General features: G+C 44.0%; 1 protein-coding gene across 7 annotated transcripts in view; it reads left to right on the top strand.

Moving 5' to 3' along the window:
• The first annotated feature begins 3,842 nt into the window (after positions 1-3,842).
• The window catches only part of NSD1 (nuclear receptor binding SET domain protein 1), a 138,336-nt gene continuing 125,235 nt past the window's right edge, over positions 3,843-16,943 (top strand). The window contains exons 1-3 of one of the 7 annotated variants that reach the window (XM_023531862.1): positions 3,847-3,924; positions 5,369-5,482; positions 6,223-6,312. In XM_023531862.1, coding sequence (XP_023387630.1) covers positions 5,453-5,482; positions 6,223-6,312 — 120 coding nt within the window. In that variant the 5' untranslated portion in view covers positions 3,847-3,924; positions 5,369-5,452. Of the gene's footprint in view, positions 3,925-4,022; positions 4,245-4,388; positions 4,809-5,368; positions 6,313-16,943 lie in introns of those variants that run through there. The other 6 variants (XM_011362217.2, XM_023531861.1, XM_023531860.1 and 3 more) reach the window with 6 other exon arrangements.

The raw sequence follows: 16,943 nt of genomic DNA, 5'->3' as shown, positions 1-16,943 counted from the left end.
ACCTCACATCCTCCTTACCTGGCTATTTCTGCATATCCTTCAAGTCTCCCTTCGGATGCCACTTCCAGAGGCCTTCCCTGACTGACCTTGAGGTCTGCCTAGCTCCCCCAGCAGCTCTGGCTTCTCTCTCAGTGCTCAGCTCTCTACCTTGTTATTACTTGTCTGTCTTTCCAACAAAGTTATGAGCAGGAACTCAATAAGTATCTGCTGAATTAATGAATGAAAGCGGGGGCAGTTCTAAGAAAAAAAGGAGTCACTGTACACTAGCCAAATGTCTCCACAGGTATCTATGTCAGCAGGGTAGGATCTCAGTAACCATAAGTTGAAGAGGAGGAAACTGAGTCTAAGGTAATCTCACCTTGCCTGATCTCCAATTGCTGAGCACCCATGGGCAAAGACCCAGGCAGTGTGGGAAGGTGTGCTGGCTAAGAACAAGGGATGTTAGGCCAATCACACCAGATGACAGGGCATTGAGATCTTGAAGAAGGGCTTAATCTTTGGGACCTCAGTTCTTCACAGGGCAGCTAAAGGGTTAAAGGGAGTGATGCGGTCAAGTGCCCAGCATGGTGTCCAGTACACAGCAGAGACTCAGCAAGTATTTACTGACTCAAATCTCTGTCTGAAGGATGGGAGGCCCAGAAAGGGTCCCTGAGCTGAGACGAAGAGAGCAGGACAGAGCCCTATCCCTTATTCTCCCACTTCAGGAGCCAGTGTCCTTGTGAGAGGATGTTGTCCTGTGGGCCCCCTCAGCCTAGTGCCAGCACATGTGAGGTGCCTGGCCAGGGCTTGCTGGACGGGGAAGCTCCAGAGGGGGCTGCTGTGGTTGAGATCTCTGCAGCCACGCTCTACTGTAAGAGGTGGGAAGGGCCCACTGAGGTCACTCCAAAAAAGTCCAAGGTTTTTTCCTTCTCTCTGAGACCCATCAGTAATCTATTCATCCCCAGCTAACCGTTCCCCTATCGCCCCTACTCCTCTTCCATGGGGCTTGGAAGGTGGGAAAGGGGGGTTCCTATAGGTCAGTGATGTCTAGAGGTCAGCTCCAGGAAGAACTGTTGTCCCAACCCCTCTTCACACCTTAGCACCTTTACTTAACTGTCTTTTCCTAAGGCCTGGGACTTCCTGAGGCAGGTATCTCCTCTTTTATTTCCCCAGCACCCAGTATACTGCCTGGAATGCAGGAAATGATTGCTAAATGAAACATTCATCAAGTGCTTCACCTGTAAAAGCCCATAATACTTTACTGTACAGGATCCTCGCAGCTGCCCTGTGCACTGGAAGCTACAGGTAAGGAAACTGTGGCTTTGGGGCTGTTAAGTGACTGGCTCAAGGCTATACAGTGGCAACTTCCAGGCCTCCAGGAAGGTCCATGGGAAAGTAAAGGAGTAAGAGGAATCTTGATGAATTGGGGCAATTGGCAGGCGGTAATTGTCAGTCAAAAATAATGGGCTCAAATTATTAGGTGTGAAAAAGGAACCAGTCAGAGCTTCCCCACTGAATTGCTCAGAAGAGGTTAATGGGAGTGACTCCTTAGCAGAACAAAGGGCGGGTCCCTGCAGGGCGGGTCCCTGCAGGGCGGGACCCTGGGGTGAAGACCCAGCTCTTCTTTGGCTGGTCCTAGCACAGAATACTGCCAACCTAACTTTGCCCCTAGGAACCTTCAGGGTACCTCATTCTCTTCAACATGAGGTCCCCTGGGGGAACAGTGCCCCCCCCATCACTCTGCTTCCAGGTGGCACCTTCCCTTCTTGCTGTCTTGGCAGGATCTGCATCTCAGCGTTTACAGTGTGCTAAGATCCTGTGGTGTGCTTCCATGGCCCAGCTAGGGGCATTCATACCTACCGGGCTGGTCTTGGGACGGAGGTAGGGGATGGCTGAAGGCAGGAGTTTAGGGAGCTCCGTGCGGATGCCGTGCAGGGCAATGCCAAAAGTGGCCTTTCTCCTAGGTGGGCTCAAGGTTAACAGATAGAAGGGCTGCGGGAAAACGCTCCACTAATAATTATGTACATTTACTAAGCCCTGGGAGGGATGGTAGTCACGTGGCTCTCGAGGGCGGTGCTCTCAGCTTTTGAGATGGACTCAACTCTAATCTCTGAAGGCTTTCTGGAGGAGGCGGGATTTTTTTTTATGGCAATCCATTTTGGTTTTCTCTGAACAGCGAGGATGCACTTAGCACTCTAGGGACCACCTAGCTCCCCAGGTGAGATTTTTCTGGGGAGCAAGCCCAGGGGAAGCCCAGACAGAATCGGACCGGGTTGGGGAAGGGCCTGGGGGGCTGGAGTCGCGGGGTCAACCTGGACTTGGGTTCTCCGCCCTGCACTTGTGCTGTCTTGGAAGACTAAACGTGCCGAGGCCGTGCTAGGCCGGTGCTGCGAGGTCTGGGGCGCTGGGTACAGGCCTCGAGGTCCGAGGCGCCCGAGAACAGAGGGCCCCAGACTAGGGATTAGGCCGGCAAGCTTGGCCGGGCCAGCCCGGCGGTCCGCCCTGCCAGCGCAGTTCCGCTGGGGTCCCGATGCACGGGACACAGGGGCGAGGCGCGCGCTTCTCGGGGAGCCGGGCTGCGGAGCAGGCGGCCAGCGCGGGGCGCCGGTGGCACGAGAGGGCCATCTGCCTGGGTGCCGAGAACTGCAGCGTCCGCAGTGCGAGGCGCGGCCCCTCCGGGCCCCCGGCCCGCGTCCCCTGCCTGGCGCGCACGCACCGACCGACGCCCGCCTGCGCCCGCGGCCCGAGTCCCCGTGCCAGGCCCAGACCCAGACTAGGCGCGGGAGGCGGTGCAGGGATTAGTGGACCCCTCCCCCAGCGCTCCCCTTGCCCCGCCCGAGGCATCGAGGACCCCTGGGCCCGGGGGTGGTGAGGGAGCTTCGTCCCGGCAGTGCCTGGGTTGGGGACTCAGCCACACTGGGCGGGGGCCGCACGGCGAGGTGCGGGTGCGCTGTCAGGCTGCTGCCCGGCTCGGGTGCGGGGGGTGGGCTCAGCGCGGGGGTCGCCCGGTTGCACCCCCCCTCTCTAAGGCCAAGGCTGGGCGGGCAGTGCCCAGGCGGGTAACCCGACCCGACCCGGCTCCCGGTAGCCGCTCACCCCGCAAGGCCGGGCTGGAGGGAGGGAGAGAAATGGGGGGAGGGGTAAGAGAAGGGGTGGTGGGTGAGGGGCTGTGGGGCCCGCAGGGCCGAGTCCCCTTTCTGTCTGCGCTGCTCTAGGGCGGCTGCTTGTGGCGCCCGGGACCAGCCAGCCCCCTGCCTCGCGGGCGTCGGGCCTGCGGCAGAAGGGAGCCCTGGGGCTGCACAGGCTTGGCTCGGGGAGGCAGACCCGAGCTGCTGCCTCCATTTTGTTTCCTGCTCAGCTTGGTCTGTGGTGGTGGTGTGGGTTTGGGGTGCGGCCGGGCAGGGGGTTCACCTGCGGCCGCGCCTGCTCGGGGCCTGAGGCCTCGAAGACCCCAGCCCGAGCCCCCAGGTGAGCCCCGCGGTAGGAGGGGGTTTGCCTTGGCCTCGGGCCGAGCCGAGCTGGCCGAGGGCAGGTGCCCAGTGGATGGGGAGCCCGGGCTGTAACCTAAGATGGAGGCCGGGACTGACGCGGGCCCGAGCAGGACTGGCGGGGCGGTCGGACAGGCCTCAGCTGGGCCAGGTGCCGGGGTTGGGGCTCGAGACTGATAGGGTGCTGGAGCCGTGTGCAGCCCGGGGCCAGCGCAGCGCCCCAGTGTAGGTGAGGGGACCGGAGTGTCACCCACGACGCCCGCAGGCCCCGACTCTCCGGGGAGGCGCGCGAGGCCCCTGGGGAGCCCGCCTCAGGCCCCGCCCGGGCAACCGGGCCGGCCCGTAGGCCCGGGCCGTGAGCGGGTGCGCAGGGGGAGGGGAGGGGGCGGCAGCGGCGGCTCCGCTGATTGGGCGGCGCGCTCGCGAGCCCGACTTCACCCGCCCTGAACCCCGAAGAGTGAGGCGAGGGGGCGCGCGCGCGGTGGGGGCAGGAGTGCGCGCGCACTCGGGGCCCCAGTCGCACGCGGGACGGCGCGAGGCGCTCGGTCGCTCGCGCCGCCACGGGGGCGCGCGCGGTGGGGGTGTGAGGAGGAGGAGGAGGCGGCGGCGGACTAGGCCGGGGCAGGTCGCGCTCGCTGCCTTCTCCCCTGAAGAGAGACGCGGGGGGAGGGGGGTGCGGCGAGCGGCTCCGATCTCTCCCTACCGCTCCGCTCGCGCCCCAGTGTAATGAGGGTCACCCCCTCCCCCCAGCTGGCCCGGGAGGGGGCACGGGGCACGGTAACTAGTGCGCTGGGGTGGGCGGCGGGCAGGCGCGAGGAGGGAGGAGGTGGCCGGGCGGGGAAGATGGTGGTGGCCGTGAGGTGAGGGGCGCGGAGGAGGGCCGGGCGCGGCGCGGGGTTGGTGGCCAGCGGCGTTGTAGCCGCGGGCCCCCTCCCCCTCCATCACTACCAGCCGGGCTCAGGCCTAGCCGGCCCGGCCGCCGCGAACTTCCTCCCGGCGCGGCCCGTGCCCCGCCGGCCTCCCGCGCGCACCTCGGCCTCTGCTTTCCCGCAGCTAGCCAGCTGGGGGGTGCGGGGCCGGCTGCCCTCCCGCAGCAAACTTTGCTTGCTGCTGAATATTGATGAGTGCAATCGGCTCGGCCAGGAGTTGCTGCCGCGGCTGCGGGAAGGAGCGTGGCCCGAGCAGGCGGCGGCGGCGTCGGCAGCAGCCATGTTTGTCAAGCTGTAGCAGCAGCTGCTGCTGCTCTGACTCGGCTTCACCGGCTGCCTTCGTTTCTCCCACTGCCGCGTCCCGTCCCCCAGGTCCTGCAGCCATGGACCGTGCCGGCCTGCATTCAGGAAGGCGAGCTTCGGGGTGCACCCGCTTCGGCCGACTGGCCTGCGGCCTGGGCACGGCCACTGCAAAGGCTCCGGCGCCGGCTGGGCGCAGGGTGCAGCGCTATTGTGACCGCTGCGCCCGAGCGAGCCAGGAAGAATGGGGGGGTAACCTTTTTGTGCAGCGTCTGGGATACCCCATTGGAACCCCACAGCCCCTTCCCTTCGGGAGATCGGGTCCCTGGACTTCTAGTGGGGGAGGGGGAAGACAATTCCTGTATGAGATTTGGGAATTTCTACTGCCAAAGGCATTTTAATTTTAGTTCAGCCCAACTGTCCACCAGTCTGCAGTGCAGGAAATAGGGACGGGCCGTTTCCATGTGGCAAGATCTGCCCAGCTCCGGGAAGATGGAATTTGTGGAGGCTCTCCGAGGCCATTTTTCCATTCTCAGCTGGGGAACTTTTCCGCCCATGAAGTGCAGCAGAAAGGCATCGAGGCCACTAGGCCTCGAGAAGTGGCTGCCATTTTGAAGATAAGAGTCAAATGGCCTGTTATCTCAGATTAATTGCTGTGTTTTTGGATTCCAGGTTGATGGTGGCCCAGGATGGATCAGACCTGTGAACTACATAGAAGAAATTGTCTGCTGCCCTTTTCCAATCCAGTGAATTTAGATGCCCCTGAAGACAAGGACAGCCCTTTCGGTAATGGTCAATCCAATTTTTCTGAGCCACTTAATGGGTCTGCTATGCAGTTATCGACTGCCAGTGGAACATCCCAAAATGCTTATGGACAAGATTCTCCATCTTGTTACATTCCACTGCGGAGACTACAGGATTTGGCCTCCATGATCAATGTAGAGTATTTAAATGGGTCTGCTGATGGATCAGAATCCTTTCAAGACCCTGAAAAAAGTGATTCAAGAGCTCAGTCGCCAATTGTTTGCACTTCTTTGAGTCCTGGTGGTCCAACAGCACTTGCTATGAAACAGGAGCCCTCTCATAATAACTCCCCTGAACTCCAGGTAAAAGTTACAAAGACTATCAAGAATGGCTTTCTGCACTTTGAGAATTTTACTTGTGTGGACGTTGCAGATGTAGATTCTGAAATGGACCCAGAACAGCCAGTCACAGAGGATGAGAGTATAGAGGAGATCTTTGAGGAAACTCAGACCAATGCCACCTGCAATTATGAGCCTAAATCAGAGAATGATGTAGACGTGGCCATGGGAAATGAACAAGACAGCACACCAGAGAGTAGACACGGTGCAGTCAAATCGCCATTCTTGCCATTAGCTCCTCAAACTGAAACACAGAAAAATAAGCAAAGAAATGAAGTGGACGGCAGCAATGAAAATACAGCCCTTCTCCCAGCCCCTTTTTTACTAGGAGATACAAACGTTACCATAGAAGAGCAATTAAACTCAATAAATTTATCTTTTCAGGATGATCCAGACTCCAGTACCAGTACATTAGGAAACATGCTAGAATTACCTGGAACTTCATCATCATCTACTTCACAGGAATTACCATTTGTAAGCAGTTTTTGGTACAAATTAAATATATACACAAATGTATATATACAGGCAACTTAAAGGGAAACTTACAACTATCTGTTTTTGGTTTATCAGTTCACAACTGAAAGCCTATTGCTAACGATAAGCTGTTTGGGGAACTTTTACTTTGATTTTTAAATGTATCTCTTATATGAGTTTGGTTCTTTTTTGATTTTCCCAGTTAACTCTCTTTTGAGGATTAGCTGAGTGTTAGCTTTTAAGGATGTTTGATTTAGTTCAGATTTAATTTTTCAAGATGGAGGTATTCATTTATTTAGCTTTTGTGTTTTTTTTTTAAAATCTGTTTTGGGCGTTGACGTGTTGGTATCTTGAGTACGGGTGAACCAACCCTGGAGTCCTGTTTTCACATGAGGCAGGGCTTATATTTGACTCTTGCTGCAAGATGAAGTGCATTTTGGGCACAAATTGAAAGTAGCTAAAATGAGATGGCTTTCTTGGACTTCAGTCAAAATTTAAATTAGTTTAATTTTTCTGAGCTACCCGTTGTGAAGGGACAGCATCCTATCCTAGGCTTTAGATAACTGTCACCGTCAGAGTAGGCTTTGAACTCTTCCTAGGTTTTAGTTTTGAAGCGTATATACATATGTGGTATATGTTTATGTGTGTAGAAATGGAAAAAATTCTGGGTTATTCAGTAGTGCTGTAATATTGTTAAGAGGGTGGTAAGTGATGTTCTTTTTTATTTGATCTTAGGCAGAATTTATCAACTGTCTTAGTGAGCTAAGTGATTAATTGACTTAGCCTCCATTTTATCATCTTTAAAATTTGAAACTATTTGATTGTTGAAACAGTTCTTTTCAGCTTTAAATCTTTGATTCTGATTTTGTATCTGCCCAGACACAGTCATGGTCATCTGTACTGGCACCAAAGAGGACTTTTTTCCCTCCAACAAATGCCTCTGAAATACTATGTTAAGATATAACCAGACAATTTTATGGTGCGGTGATCATTTTGAATGCATTATTCATTTTACCATATAGCCCTGCTATATGGTACAAAAGGAGAATTTGGGTGTGTTGCTTTTGTTTTTATTGATTTGTATCTTAAACATGCTTTAGTACTTCTGGGTTTCTTAGCTTGGCAGTTGTAGATTTAAAAATTTTGTTTTGGTAGTTATCTTGCATCTATATTCTAGATATTTTTTAGGCTGGGTAGGCTGTGTCGGCAACCTATTGTCAGCTCAGACAAATCTTTTCTTGGGTTCACATTGAAAGTTACTTTACACGTGTATGTAGTTTCCTTCGTGTTTATATAAAAACCTGAATTAACAGTGGAGATAGATGTTTCCCTAGAAGCATACAAATAGAAGTAGAAATCTGTTTGATTCTCATCAAAAAGATATCAGTGGAATTTTGGTTCTATTAAAAGCAACTGAAAGTATGTTATGCATCTAAAGTGGGAGTTAGCAAACTTGTATACATGTAGAAAAATTTTTTTCAGTCAGAAAATCTAAATTGCTGAAAGACTATGGGCTTGAAGAAGCAATAGCTCTTTATTAGGCCTTTGAGTCAAGGTGGAGGCTGAAACCTATTGGTTTGATTTTTGCTTTTGATACTTTTTAACTGAAGATTTAAAAAAGTGAAGTCAATCTCATGCAAATTTAGCCAAACAGTGTAGCTTGGGAAAAAGGTATAATTAAAAATTAGGTATAGCTATACGCTTGCTTCAAGTATTTAGACTATTCACAGTTGATTCCTTGATGCAGCAGGTATAAGACACTTAACTCTGTATTAGGTCCTGTGCTCAGGGCTGGAAATTTTAGAAAATCCTTAGCAAATGCTTTTTGTCTTTTATTCTGTCTGTAATATTGTAATAGAATAAGATTTTTTGGTGAGAGTAAGAATAATTATTAGGGTTGTAAACCCCATGTCAGGAGTTAGAGAAAGACATAATTCGATCCTGTTGTCTGTTGTTTTGTATATCTAGCTTTAAGCAGGCTCTTTGCCTCTTCAGTTTACTCTCATGTGCTTTTCAGTTGTTTTCTTCGCATACAGTGATGTGGCATGATTGTTATAGTTAATAATCTTGACCGGGTGCTTTTGTGTTTAATGGGGTTGATACCTTCTAATACCTGCCAGTGTACATCTACCGTGTGCAGTGCTTTGTACATTGTAGGTTCTGGATAAAATCCTGAAGGAAGGTTGGTCCCCAGAGTTCCAAGTTTAAACAGGCAAATACTTTAGTGTGTTAAGTGCTTTGTACTGTCTCATTGGGTCCTCCTAGCCTTATAGTAAAAAGATGTTATAGAAGTCATTGGCCAACCTTCAAGGCACTTGAGATTATATGAGATGACTGAAACCCTTGAAATAATAGGATTATTCAAGTACCTTTGGCTCTAGTGACTTCTGGAGGTCTGACACATTTCCCTGGGCCTGAAGTAACATCTGGTTTTCTCACTAGGCTGGATTAGCAACAGTTGTTTTTTATTCTTCCTCACTTAAATATTTTATGGAGAACTTTTACTCTGTGGGTATTTGCGAATTTGGGGATCCTCGAAAGTTCTAAGGATATAGCCAGCTCAAGGATGGTCTGATGGACATATTCAACTGGTGCTCCTCTTTGAAGAAGATGACCATTAAAAATGAATTCACTTAAAACGGACTAACATTTCATAAGTAAAAGAGATAAAGGATTATTTAGGATTTTATATTGAAAGTAAAATTAAGAATTATGAAATTAAGTTTCTTAAACCTTTATCAAAATTTAGTTATATGGCAACTATTTGTTGTAATAAGACAAGAATCAAATAGATTTTAACAAATTTTGTCCAGCGAAATTGTGGAATAGGGAGATGTTATACTTCACTTTCTCACGATCACAGGGGGATAAATTCTTGTAAAAATATTTAAGGACTTAAATCAGTGTTGCTGAGGTTCTCTTTATAAAATGTTTACTGTGGAAAATTTCAAGCATACGCCAGAGAACAGAGAATAGTTGAAATCTCTGTGTACTTCACATTCAGCTTCAAGAATTGCTGTTATTTTGTGTCTTGTTTTATCCTTTCAACATTTTGTCATTCACTAACATTTCTTAATCCTTAGATATTCAGAACACTCATTTGAACCTCCTGTCCTGTTGTTATCCTTGTCATTTGTTCTCTGGTTGACCTAGATCATTTCCTTGCCTGTAATTGGAGTAGTTCTTTTTTTTATTATTTACATCGACTTTAAAGATACACAGCGTCTTTTTGCCAGATTTGTTTGTAGTTCTACCTTGTAAATGATTTACACTGGACTACTAGTTAATGCTTCATTAAGTGCAGATAGATGCAGTATTGTCCATGGAGTAGATGTTTGAGTAGAGACTTACTTTTTGCCATTGAAAAATGGATATTTTGGTGTTGTAACAATATTTGTTCCCCACCCTGTATAATCCTGTGGCTTCAGATAATCATAAACCACCCCCTGTACTAAGTTCTGTGCTATGGATACTTAAGTGGTTAATGAGTTAAGTGGAGTAATTAATGAAACCTAGAGCAATCAAGGCTTTAAGGAAGAAGTGGAACTTGAATTGGCTTTGTCTTGGCTGGGTAGGATTTGGTTATGTTTAGAAGAGTACTTCGGATGTGGTGAATTAAACGAACATAGTATTTTTAGAAGATACTTGTTGGAGATTGTTTGGATAGGATGGTTGTAGTCAGGTAGTAGGGCCCAGAAATCCAGACCGTGGCATTTGATATTGATGTGATAGTAACTGGGACCAGCTAAGGATTTTAGCTGAGAAGTGAAATGATAAAATCTGTTCGGAAAACATTAGCTGGGGGAGAGTAGAGGCAAGGTAAGAATATAGAAGTCTGTTGCAATAGTAATTAGAACTTAGACTTGAGTAGAGTCAACAGTAGAAAGAAAAGGGGTAAATCCATTAAGATTATTTCAAAGGGGGAAATTGAAAGTCCTTTTGGGGTTGCCTGGACTGGAGGAAAAGTGGAGCCTGGGTTTGAAGAATGAAGGGAAGAGATGAGAGCAGATGTCCAAGGCTTGTTATGTTGGTGCCTGAGCCAAAAAATGGTTTCTCAGGGTTTCTCTCATCTCAGTAACTCTACTCCTTTCTTTTTTCTCTCTGACAAGAAAATTGATCCTATCTCTACACCTCTCAGGTTCTGCTCTGTTTGACTCCCTCCTTCTTGCTGGAGGACTTTGTTTTATTCATTACTCTTTCTCTCTGGGATCTTTATTCTTTACCTCTCCATTGCGTCACTTTTTCTGCCTAAAAACTGGATGACATCCTTCTATTCCAAAGGAACTTTCCTCTATCCTGTAAGCCTCCATTTATCTTTCGCCTTTACTGGTGAATTTCTTGACAGAATTGTCTACCTTATTTACTTTTCCTTAAAGCTCTCTGGATCGGCTTCTGTATCCTCCGCTTTACTGAAGCTGTTCTTTCATAAGTCACAGATGACTCATTTATCTTACTAAATCGCAGCATTTTCACCACCACTCTATAAACAGTTCTTTTTTGACTGCTTTCTCTCTTTTCCTCTTTCTTTAATTCTCTGCAGTCACATCTACTTTCATTGATTATTTTACTGCCACTGTGCTGTATGAAAACCCTCTTGACTTGACTTCTGAGCATCAGACCAAGAAATTCTAATTGCCAATCAAGCTTCTCTTTTAGTGCCAAACATGCGTTTCCTTCTGTGTTAATGATGGCATTATCCTTCTGTTCATTTCAAGGCTGGAAACCTTGGAGTAACTTATTTATATGATCAAAGCACATTTGAGTGCCTCTTCTGTGCTAGGCACTGCTAGTAGAAAAGAAAGACATAGACTGTGTTTTTAAGGAACTTTACTGTATGAGGAGGACAAGTGTAAACAGTGACAGTACAGAATACTAAGTGATCTTGTAGGTGTTGTAGATGTCCTTGGGGAGTGTGGAGGAAGGCATACCTGGAATAATCAGGAAGAATTTCATAGAGGGGTTATATGTGATTTGAGCAGAGACATGCTGGTATGTAACATGTGCAAGTTTCAATAAAACTTGATAGGGATCTGGGAGGAGTGGGGTTGTCAGGAGATAAAGTATAAAGATAAGCCTGTATGCCATACTGTAGAGTTGAATTTTTATGTTACTTCTAAATTATACATGTTCCTTAAGTCTTTTTCATTTCTTCATTCCCATTCTGCTATGAGGTCTTTATCACTGGTCTTCATATAGTTGTCCTCTCCAGTCTTATATGAAGTTACTTTATAATTGTCTTATATGAAGTTACTTTTGACCTCTAAAATGAGAAATAACTAAGTCTCTGGTTAAAGATTTATCTTTAATGCCTTATTCCTCTCTCTGTTTGCCTACCAAATAAAGTCTAAATTCAGTGTCCTCTTATGTAGGACCCCCCCATCCTGACTTTTCCAAATCTCAGATGCTATACTCAGGGCATCCTGGGTTCAGCCAAACTGAATTGATAGTGATGCCTTGCTCCATACTGTCCGCTGGCTTATGCCTTTATTTCCCTAGTCTGATTTCATCTTTACATCTTAACAGTGTGTAGCATGGTGCCTTCTTTGTATTAGACACTCATTTATTGAGCAAAAGAATGAATGATGCTATTACAGAGATGCAAGTTGGAGAGGGAGTAAATTTTAGGTTAGGAGGTGGTGGGTGGAATCTCAGCTCTCTTCAATGTACCAAATTTTAAAACTTAGGAGATTTTTTTGGTCTTCATCTCCTTATGCACTCAATTTCTAAGGCCTTTGAATTTGAGCTCCCTAATATCTCAAGCATTCACTTTTCTCTCATCACTTTCAGTATCGTAATTAAAGATATTAAATCATGATTTTATGTCTGACCAATCTCTGAGTGTGTACTGTGCTGTTTAGTTGGAAAAGTCCCTTAAATCTCTGAGGCCCAGTTCTTCATCTCTAAATTAGGGCCAGTACCTTAACTTGTAGAGTTGTTTGAGAGGATACAAAAGACTTTTTTTGAAGCAACTAGTTCTGAAGTAGGTGCTTGGTAAGTGCTGCTTACATGGCAAGAGCAAAATGCAATTTGAAAAAACTGAATTTTGAGAAACATCTTTGCATTTTTTGCTCTTGTCTCATTCAAAACTTTTTGTGCTTATTTGATAAGATTAATTACTGTTGACAGTTTGTATTTTTGTTTAATAATTGGTAATTTGATCCATTTTTGTTTGATAATCAGGAGAATTTAATTTGTACAATAGGATCATTATCTTTCTGTACCCTATTAAGTGGTGTAACTTTATTATGTTGTTGCTTTTTGCTACTTGTCTTTTGTCAGGGATATAAATTTCATTCCCACCTTCTGGTTTTCAGGGAAGCCCATCGAAGGAAGACCCTACGTCTTTTCTGGTGGTGTGTTTGATTTTCATTAAACAGTTGTTTCTGAAACATTTTTATGATCTCAAATGTAGCCTTTTGAAGAAACTGTTATGAATCTTTTTAGTTAGAAAAGTAATAAATATGGTAAAGTCAAACTGAAAAATGGAATGTAATAACCTATCACCTCTCATATTCTTTCATTTTCATTCTTGATATTCTATTAGAATTTTCTTTGTAAAACATTTGCTAACACAAGTGGCCTGATAAAAGTATTATTCAGTATTTTGGTTTATATGTTAAGGACATCTTTTCACATGATCCTGTAGATACATCTCCATTATTTTTTTTCACGATTGAAGTTTTTATTGAGGTAAATATAGATTCACATGTAGTGTTAAGAATACTGAGAGATCCCCTACATATTTTGCCTTGTTTTGCAAAAACATCTAATGTCACAGCCAGGATATTGATTTGATGTTGATATAATCCACCAATCTTATTCAGGTTCCCCCATTGTTTGTTTTTCTTATTTTTTGTTTTCAAAAGAGAATTCTGTATTTCTATAAGGATATATTCCAGATGTCCCCAGTGTTACTTGTACTCGTGTGTGTGCATGTGTATATTAAGTTCCCTATATTTTTATTCCCTGTAGGTTCCTATACATACCACCACAGTCAAAATACTGAATAGTTCCATCTTTCCTGTGGCCCTTTTATACTATACTCATCTCCTTCATAACAGCTCTTCCTTCAGTCTTTGCCAGCTACTAATCTGTCCTTTATTTCTAAAATTTTGTCATTTCTAAAATATATAAATGGAATCATACAGTATGTAGCCTTTTAGGATTGTTTCTTTTCACTTAGCATAATTCTTTGGAGAATAATCCAAGTTACTGAGTATATCATTATTTTATTTTATTCCTAAATAATATTCCATGGTATGTATATACCACACTTTAACTATCTACTTATTGAAGGACACCTGGACTTATTCTAGCTTTTGGCTATCACAAATAAAAGTGCTATGAACATTTGTATACAGGTTTTTGCACGAATGTAAGTTTTCATTTCTCTGGGACAAATGCCCCACAGTACAGTTGCTGAATTGTGTGGTAATGGCATGTTTAGTCTTATAAGAAACTGCCAAGCTGATTTCAGGAGTACCATTTACATTCTCACCAGCCATGTTTGAGTGATCTAGTTTCTTTGCATCCTTACCATCATTTGGCATTGTCACTATTTTTTAGTCATTTTGATAGTTCACGTAACAGTATTTCATTATGGTTTGAACATCTTTTTTGTGCTTATTTGCCATCTCTGTGTTTTCTTTGATGAAATATATTTATGTATTTTGTCTATTTTCTGAATGGATTGTTTTATTTATTTTTTATTTTTTACTGTTTCGAGAGTTCTTTATTCCAGATGATCTACATTCTTTATAATGGGTATATATGAACCATAATTTTAAAATATTGCTTCCACTTATAGATAGTTTATTAGAGAACCAATAAAATCATACATACTTACAGTTAATAAATTGAAACAGATTTTAATGTTTTTGTTGGTATTAGGTAAAATTTCTTTATTAAGGCTTCTAAAGTTCTATCCATGTCTCCAGTGACCTTATATTTATATGAAATACTGTAATAATCTGTTAGGATTAATCTAGAAGGATAAAATCCATTTTGGATTAAATTAAAAATAATTACTGGTTATATGATATCCCCTCATATACTAGGAAGAATCTGAAGGTAGTCTTTCTTTATAAATTATGAGAGTATATTCTTCTTGTCATTTCTAATTTCTCTTGATGTTGGAATTGGAGCTGTAGAAATCTCTGGTGAAAGTAGGCGATGTGCAGGTTTTATCTGTACCCAGTGAAAATAACGGGCATTGATACCATGCTAATCGTCATTGGACTTTTACATCCAAAGGCATATCTTTAACATCGGAGTTGGTTCAATTGACAATGTATTGAATCTATTTTTATAATTAGTATATCAAGGAACAGCACTTCCACCATGCCATGATCTATAAAGAATTGCAGAGCCATTGGTAAGAAATAATAAAGTTCTACATGTAAAGTGCTTTTTAACATAGTGGAGCTTTGGGACAGAAGATACTAGTGCAGGTAATTAAATTGCTGAAATTAGGTCTTTTGTAGAGTAGATATTTGAGTTTTAAGTGAAATCTTGATAGGTACCTTATTAATTCATAGCAATGTCTGTGGAATTATTTTCTAAAGATAAACTGCTGATAGTGGAATTATCAAGGCAGTGGGTTAAATTTTTTGTGTGTCTTGATGTGTACCTACTTCTGTATGGCTTTCCAAAAAGATTGTACCATTTTGCACAGGTCTAAATAATGTGTGAGTCTAGCATTTGCCATACTTTGAAAGCAAAGCCAATTTTGGTAGCATCAATGTTTTTTTTTTTATTTCTCTATTAAGTGGATATATAATGCTACCACAGATTGATTTAATACAACTTTCTTGTTAAGAAATGATTTCTATTGGTTTATATTTTTCCTATGTCTGTGCTGTCTACATCCTTTGCTGACTTATCTGCTTGGATTTTAATGTTTTATAGCTGTTATCCTTTTATCTCATTAGATATAAATATTTCTTCTCAATCTTTTTCATTTTAATTAGTGATTTTCTATAGTTATATAGCTGAAGTTTCATTTTCCACATAGCCAGATCTGTGTTATGGAGTGATTTCTTTTATCAGTTCATAGCTTATTGCTCTTCTATGTATTTGATACAGAATCTTATTGACTTGTAAAAATTTAAAGAAATCATATCTGCTACAGTCTTATTGATTTAATAGGGATTTTATTTTACATCCAACACTATGCTGATGATAATTTTATAGTGCCTTTAATATCCTTGTTGAAAACAAATTCTTAGAGCTGTGGAAGGAATGTTTCCCTCTATTATCTATTCTGCCTAACAAGTTATTGTCAAATTTAGCAGGCTTTAGATAACTGTCATCTGGGGAAGCTGATGCACTCATCAAACAATCAGGGGATTAGGAATCAGGGCGTGGCTTAGTTGGGTGGTTCTGGCTCATAGTTTCTGATGAGATTGCATCCTGTCGCCAGAGCTCCAGTCATCTGAAGGCTCTTAAGATCCTTGTCCAGGATGGCTCACTCTTATGGCTGCTGGCTGTAGGAAGCCTCAGTTCTTGCCATGGCCTCCATAGGGCTGTTCACAGTATGTCACTGGCTTCCCCCAGAGTAAGTGATCTAAGAGAGAGGAGAAGGAATTAAGGAAGATCCAAGGGGACACAGTCTGGGAAGAGAATACACAAGGGCATGAAAACCCTGAGGGTGGGACTCTTTGGGAGCCAGCTAGACCATACAACACCAAATGAATAGTTTAATTAAAGAAGAAAGCTTGAGTATACAAAATAGACAGTGATGAACTACTTTCACTTTTTAGTTGAACTAATGGACTTTGTTTTTTTAAATTGAATTTTTCAATAGGTACGTGATTCAAAAATATGAAAGGGTAACCAGTGAAGTACCCTTGTACCTTGTCTGCTCAGGTAACACCTTCAATTCCTGTGGTCTCCCATCTTTTTATGACTTAGGTAGCAGGTTGTTGTGCACACTTAATCTTGATTTTTCACTTAATATATCATTGAAGTCTTTTCATTTTAGAACATTCTTTTTTACACCTGGAGAGTATTCTGTCGTATAAATGTATGGACATTTTCAATTCAGATAATTCTTTTGCTGAAAGTGAACAACCATAAGCAATTTTGAATGTGTGCAAATACAACTGTAGGACAAATCTCGAGAACTGGAATTGTGGGTCAAAATTAAATGTTTATAATTTTGAAAGATATTTCAATGCATATTTTCAGTGGGGATTCTTTATTTAGTTTTTATTTTTATGCTATGTGTAAACTACACATAGCATAAAATTTACCATTTTAACCAATTTTAAATGTGCAGTTCAATAATTTTAGCTATATTCACATTTTTGTGCATCCATTCTTCAGAACTCTTTCCATCTTGAAAAACTGAAACTAACCATTAAACAACTTTCCAATTCCTTCTACCCCAGCTCTAGAAACCACCATTCTACTTTCTGCCTCTGATTTTCACTGCTCTAGATGTCTCATGTAAGTGGAATAGAATCATTCAGTATTTACCTATTTGTAACTGGCTTATCTCACTTAGTGTAATGTCCTCAGAGTTGACCTATGTCTTAGCATGTGAGAATTTTCATACTTTTTAAAGCTAACCCATTGTATGTAATATTACATTTTCTTTCTCCAGTGGACACCATTTGGCTTTTTTGAAT

The sequence above is a fragment of the Pteropus vampyrus genome, unplaced genomic scaffold (assembly GCF_000151845.1).
Source record: "Pteropus vampyrus isolate Shadow unplaced genomic scaffold, Pvam_2.0 Scaffold74, whole genome shotgun sequence".
In the NCBI taxonomy this organism is placed as follows: Eukaryota; Metazoa; Chordata; class Mammalia; order Chiroptera; family Pteropodidae; genus Pteropus; species Pteropus vampyrus.
The sequence above is the reverse complement of the archived record's forward strand: the minus strand, read 5'-3'. Positions and strand labels throughout refer to the sequence as shown.